The sequence below is a fragment of the Prosopis cineraria genome, unplaced genomic scaffold, assembly GCF_029017545.1.
Source record: "Prosopis cineraria cultivar Desert tree isolate PC_DT_omini unplaced genomic scaffold, ASM2901754v1 PC1, whole genome shotgun sequence".
NCBI classification, from domain to species: Eukaryota; Viridiplantae; Streptophyta; class Magnoliopsida; order Fabales; family Fabaceae; genus Prosopis; species Prosopis cineraria.
The window spans coordinates 46,292,945-46,299,645 of NW_026555332.1; the positions used below are offsets into that span (position 1 = coordinate 46,292,945).

The following is a 6,701-nucleotide window of genomic DNA, read 5'->3' on the forward strand; positions in this document are numbered from 1 at the left end:
GATTAATTTGAGGGAGAAAGCCCGAACGTCCTCGTTCTGCTGGTTTCATTCCTGTCCCACAAACCGAGCGTCCATGGCAACTTCTCTCTCCACCACGCCTTTGTCAAATTCTATACTGCCCAAGAGAATTACGAAGCAAAGTTTAATATTAAATCCCTCCAGCCTATCATCAAATAATAGTCTTAACCTTTCTCATGCTCTTGAATATCGTAACCATGTGCTTAAACTCTCACCAAGTAAATACCATGTTACTATAGCCTCCGCAGTGTCCAGCTCATCAGGTAAGCTTATATCAATAATTCTCCTTGATTATCAAATAAAGCTAATTAGTCCTATTGTGCTTCTTTATATGTTGTGTGTTCCTTCCTAGCTATTGGCTTCATACCAGAGATTTTGAATGGGGCTAAATTGAAACGTGATCCATTATATAATGTCGACCAGGGGTTCGGTCAAGTGAAGAAACAGGGAGTTCTCTGGATACAGTGAAAGTCTTTGATTTGAAGGGAAATGGAATTCCACTTTCTGACTTGTGGAAGGATCGGAAAGCTGTTGTAGCATTTGCTCGCCATTTTGGGTGAATTTGTTTTTTCCCGATCCACATTTTAAGTTATTGTTATTTCTTAGAAGCTGAGGGATATCTCTTGTTTATGAGCTAGTTTAACAGTTATCACTATGCCTCAGGTGCGTGTTTTGCCGCAAAAGGGCTGATTATCTTGCCTCCAAGAAGGTTACGTTTGCAATTATGCTTAAACATACGTGAACCATATATTTTACTAAATGTTGAATGATCGCGCATGTTTCTTTTAACTCCCCTTCTTCGGTAATTAGATGAGGTTAATTTTAGTATGTTCCTTCAACTTTATCATGTACAATCGAGAAGATTCATTTTATTCGTGTATTGTCTTTGGCACATAGTTCTTGAGAAGGTAATTTTGGTTCTTGTGTTTAGACTGTACACCGACAAGTTATCTAGTTCAAAATGTTAGTCCAAACGGGACTAGTAGTTGCTGGCCGGGACACAGGTTTTGCCCCTTGTCACGTGATGAATAATTCCATAGCTTCCTTCTGTTTTTTTTTTTTTAATGTAATTTAACTGTACTGCTCTGGAAGAAGGATTCTTATCATTTTTAGGTCAAAAACTTATTCCGGAGTGATATTTTTGTTCTCTCATTCCTCCCACACCATATTCTTCTATCATTTTCTTTCTTTCTCCATCCGAAACCCAGGTGTTGAATCACCAGTTTTTATGGCGGTTCTGCCTTCTTCGTTCATGACTATGTTTAAATCTAGTTCTTGGTAACCCAATTATTGACAGGGAAACGAAATCATCTTAATTCTAATTCCAATAATGGGTTGAGAGAGACTTGGGTAATCAAGTTTCACATCCACTGTTGTCTTTGGTGGACCATTTTGAGGGGGGGGGGGAATCTTCTGTGAACTGTATCACTAATTTACTCTTTCAAATATTAACTGGAATTAAAGATTTTGATTTAATTAAAATGAAGACAATATGCTGCATTATCCTTTTCGGGATGTGGAAGGTTAAAGTATGAGCACTAAGTTTCGATTATACAGCTTGAAAGAAAAGTTGTGATGGGAGGATTCCATTTCATTATTTCTGCAACATGGTTAAGTTATTATGCAGAAAATGGGAATATCTTCATTTTACTTAGCCCTGCCTTTGACACCATAGAACTTTTATGTCAATAGGATATAATGGACGCATCTGGGGTGGCACTTGTACTAATTGGACCTGGAAGCATTGACCAGGTATGTTGCATGGTGGATAGTAAATGCGTCCATACCTCCACCTTAGGTGTGTTAGGTTTGTTCCTATGATATAATTTCTGGATGGAAAGAGCACAAGAATTTGCTTCTGTTCTTGAACTGTACCCCCCCTGGAAATGTTGTTTGTTTTGCTCAAGACAATTCTAGTCCAATGCTTCCATCAATTAAATTTCTGCCCTCTGATGTCCTCCCAGTGTGATAGACTTTGTTTGACGATACATATATACTATACAGGCTAAAGCCTTCGCTGAGCAAACAAAATTTCAAGGAGGTACATTGCTTCTACCTCTATGAGAATCCTGGAAATTTTTGTCATCTTATCGCAGCATGATGACAGTACCTTGTTTTCTGTTTTAGAAATTTATGCAGACCCCGCTCATGCATCCTACGAGGCCTTGGAATTTGTTTCTGGAGCTTTAACTACATTTACTCCCACTGTAAGAGATGCAAAATTTTTTTAATAAGAGAAGTGCATAGATAGATAGCTTATCAAAGGCTGAAATAAATTGAGATTCTTTAGCCGGACAATAGACATCCGATGTTAATTTCTGGTTTAATACTGCAGTCAGGCCTTAAATTGATACAGTTATACATGGAAGGTTACCGGCAAGATTGGAAGCTCTCTTTTGAAAAGGATACTGTTACCAGAGGAGGCTGGTACGTAGATTCTCCTGCAAATAGTGTTACATGCATGGTACAGTAGGGGGGGTTAGGGGGATCTCCCGCCCACTGATGCTTTGTATTTACTATGATTTAGGATGAGAGAATGTCATTCCAGGTTATGGCCTTAGCCCACTCCTAAGCCAGCTTCCATGTAGAAGAAGCGTTTAACTGCACAAATTTGGAATGTTTTCATGGACTCCTGTGCAGAAAAGAAATATTATCTCAGTTGGCTTAAATGTTCATCCTAATATTTACAATGATGACCAACAGAAACTTTACTGCATCCTAAAAGATTACTTTGGCCATTGGTGTCATGCTTGGATAAAATATGAGTGACAGTTATTCAGTAACAGCTTCCTCATATAACAAGAACCGAAACATCTGAAATTTGATTATTGTTCTCAAAGAGCATGGGAAAACCTGCTGCTTTAAATACGGATTTCTCTTCAATACTTTCATCACGAGATAATGGCATTTAGTTAATGTCATGAATTCTTATACTTTTTCCATCCTCGCAAGTCATTAGCATGGCTCTTTTCTTCTTTTTGTGGTTGCTCAAAGTCTCCTGTCTTTTTTTAATGTATACTTGTATTATGAACTTTGGCCATTGACAGGAAACAGGGAGGAATCATAGTTGCAGGTCCTGGCAAGAGTAACATCTCATACATTCACAAGGCACGTGTAACCCTCTAATTTGATCCATCTTTTATTTATTGGAATTTTCTTGATAGCTCAGCTGCAGCTCATCCTCCTCAATCAAACAGAGTATTCTTGGTCTGTTTCATATTATTTAATAAGCATGTTCACATTTTTCTGATATCATTCTCTAATTGTATGAAAATGCACGGCAAGCAGGACAAAGAGGCAGGGGATGACCCAGACATTGAAGATATATTAAAAGCATGTTGCTTGTGAATGTTGGCAGTGAGGATCTTCTCTTTTCTTCCTATATGTAATAGATGTAGGATTTATGGACACGAGTATAATTGTATAAATAAAATGTAAGGAAAATAAAATAAGAACGTATATGTAACCAAAACCCCCCCTTAAAAAAAGTCCCTTGCCCTGAATTTGTAACATGTTCGATCCCGGAAATAAAAAAAATCTCTTGCCCTATCACTTAGTTAGGTACTTCGGTAGCTAGATTTTACTACCCATGTGATGCATGTTGAGGTCATTCATTAAAGGTTATTAAAATTGATCATAATTCCACATTCAGTGCTGTCATATAACACAATACACTTCTCAAACTATGCTTCAAACTCACTGTGTGTCCAATTTAAATATATTTACCATACTTTTCTACGAATGACAAATTTCATCATACAAATTCAGTAACTAAATAGTCATTGGACATCTTCTATGATGAAATTAAGAGTACAACACGGGTTGTCTTGATTATGAAGTAAATTTCTAAACAACTCTCTATAAACATTGGTAATAATAGTAACTATTTCTTTCCCTTCATTGTCAGGCAAGAATATCTTCAATCCACCAATTGTTCTCACTCATGATAAAACAATATATAATTGGTCATATGTAAAGACTGGTTTCAATAAATATAACCTGATATATTTTAATAATTGACCTTGATTGTTATTTATGGTCATGGCAAAAGAGTAACAGGGAACCAAATGATGCACCAGTTGACTTGCATACAGAGTTGCAACTTAAATACTCAACAGATCACTAGTCAATAAAGAGCACATATAATTATTTACTTGAATAATGCTTTCAATTATTGGCCCTAGAATTGCCCTATTATTAAAGTACTCAGTGCTAGATATATTATCCAATATATTAGGATAAGTAGACATTACAATTCCTTCCATAACATTTTTGTATCCATCAACAAATGCCTTGGAATTTTAATATCGGCTGCTCCATCAACTACTTGGCCTGATTTTTTATCACTGACATTCAACAACCATTTTGAAAATTTTTTCAACAAATCATTATCTTTGGTTGAAGAAGATGAACATAACCACATATTTTTTGCCAAATTGAAAATTGTGCAATGATGCCAAAGGGGTGAAGAGCTTATTAAATTATAAAAAAAATATTTTTTATAAAAGGTATTTAAAAGAAGATTTAAATGACAATGAAACCAAAAAAACGCAATTGATATGAAGAATACCAAAACAATTGATAATGTTTAAAAATTCAGTTGTCTAAAGTTCACCGAAGCCATCAAACTCCTGATCTTCCATGCAAACTAAATATAAACTAAAGTAGTTAACTCCCTCACTTGGTGATCATGAACGAAGATAAGAATTCACTTGATTAAATATATCTATTGTTGGAGCCAAAATTGCTCTTTTTATGAAGAACTTAAGATCAAAGTAATTCCCAAACAACTCTAAATAGGCAAAAGATAGTCTTTCTTTAACAAGATTTAAGAAATCAGTTATATCAATAGTTAGGGATAGTATTTTAATCTGAGAGGTCCCATCATGTGGTAACCTCAAGGTACCATCACCCAAGACTTACAAGCCACTCTATTTCAACCTCGTGGCTTTGATTAGCGTCAATCTTATGTGTTGCACGGTTGTGAATGAAATAGTTTTATGATCTCTCATTAAACCCAAAAAAAAAAAAAAACAAAGAAGAAGAACAAAAGGAAATAGAGCTGACCAATTGAACTTATGTTAGGTTTGAATGTTTAACTTATCCACCAATCAAACCTAGCAACATTGGAAATCATGATGGAAAAGTGTGTAAACACTTTAATTCTACTCCATCAACTTGAACAAAGATTATTTATGCAAAAATTAAATTGATAAAACTACAAATATATCAATATAAGTTGAAACAGATTGTTAGAAAATTAATTTTTACATATGATCATATTACAAAACAATGTAGTTTACATACTCCTCAATTCTTCTAAGCCTTTATTGCACGATGATTAATGAAAAGAGTTTCAAGAAATTTGATTGAACAACAAATCTAGCATAAACAAACTATGTTTAATATCCGTTGAAATAGATAGATAGTAGTACTTTATTCAAGTATGAATATGAATATTAAATATTAAATGAAGAAGCTTGATTAATGTTTCTCATAAACATTATTGGAACACCAACTTTTAGAATGACCTTGTGAGGAGGCATGCTAGAACAGTTAATAATATTTAAAAACTCATTTGTGTAAAGTTCATTGAAGGAATTTGACTCCTAATTTCCCATGCAAATTGAATTTGAACTAAAATACTTAACTTCCTCTCCAGGTAATGATGAGCAAAGAAAATAATTCACCTTATTTTCAATTTCAATTGTTGTCCCTAGAATTACTCTTTCATGAAGAACTCAAAATACATGTAAAGAAAAAGTATTGTGTGAGCATGTTAGACCTCTCTTTTAAAATTCTATAATATATATCTCTAAAATCAATTAGCTAATAACTTCGCACGACATTTGAAAAAGGAAATCCTTGGAAAACGAAGACAAGTTATAAAGACGACTGCTTTAACATCTCAAGCAGGTCTGATGTGTAACAAATAATGAGGAAATACTGGGAACATTAAATCATTGGAAAACTATGCCCATTTTTAAAAGTCACTATCCTTTTTTTTTCCCAACAATAAAGAGCCACTATCTTAAACATAGTAACACGATAGGAAAAAAAAACCCATAAATGCAAACATTAAATTATGGAAATGATTAGCCATCTGCCATTTGCCAATTTATAATTAAGGATGACTTCCTTATACATTTCTTTTTCTTTTTTTGCCAGCAACTTCATTATACATTTCCAAAGCATGGAAAAACTTTAATTTATTAATTACAGACTATACGCTCATAATTAATGATCACCATTAATGATTATAGAATATGAAATCAATTCATCAAATTATCAATTATCAATTATCAATTATCAAAATTACAGTTTTAAATTTTGAAATTATCAAAGACAAAAAATGAAATTATCAATTATTAGATTACCGGTTGTTAATTTATCAAATTTCAATAAAATATTAAAAATAGAAATTATTATTATAAAATAGTTTTGATAACTTCTTTTGGGGAAAAAAAAGTTATGCAAGGTCAAACAATAAAACTTGATGATACATACGCATGACTCATAAATTGAAAACATTTTCATTGATAACACGCTCGAGTATGGTAATTGTAAGTAATAATGGAAAATATAATATAGAAAAGTTGTGATTATATATGATTAATTAATATAGATATCTGAAGTTTCGCATACAACTGTACTCAAACGCATAATTCATGAGTCATGAAGTT

At 33.5% G+C, this 6,701-nt stretch overlaps 1 protein-coding gene across 2 annotated transcripts; it reads left to right on the top strand.

The window, feature by feature from the left end:
- LOC129294321 (thioredoxin-like protein AAED1, chloroplastic) lies at positions 1–3,570 on the top strand. Of its 2 annotated transcripts, XM_054932583.1 has the most exons (9): positions 2–281; positions 442–574; positions 682–727; positions 1,711–1,770; positions 2,023–2,059; positions 2,146–2,225; positions 2,354–2,445; positions 3,066–3,126; positions 3,307–3,570. In XM_054932583.1, the coding sequence occupies exons 1-9, from the start codon at positions 74–76 to the stop codon at positions 3,364–3,366; spliced, it is 777 nt and encodes a 258-aa protein (XP_054788558.1). In that variant the 5' UTR covers positions 2–73; the 3' UTR covers positions 3,367–3,570. The 2 variants fall into 2 exon arrangements, with proteins under 2 accessions (XP_054788567.1, XP_054788558.1); XM_054932592.1 differs by lacking the exon at positions 1,711–1,770 and having other exon boundaries at positions 1–281.
- Positions 3,571–6,701: the final 3,131 nt, after the last annotated feature.

Excerpts from the sequence above, each read along its gene's own strand:
- LOC129294321 (XM_054932583.1), top strand. The coding sequence starts at position 74 with ATGGCAACTTCTCTCTCCACCACGCCTTTGTCAAATTCTATACTGCCC. Across the intron at positions 282-441 it reads CGCAGTGTCCAGCTCATCAG|GGGTTCGGTCAAGTGAAGAA; the intron begins GTAAGCTTATAT and ends AATGTCGACCAG. Across the intron at positions 2,446-3,065 it reads ACTGTTACCAGAGGAGGCTG|GAAACAGGGAGGAATCATAG; the intron begins GTACGTAGATTC and ends GGCCATTGACAG.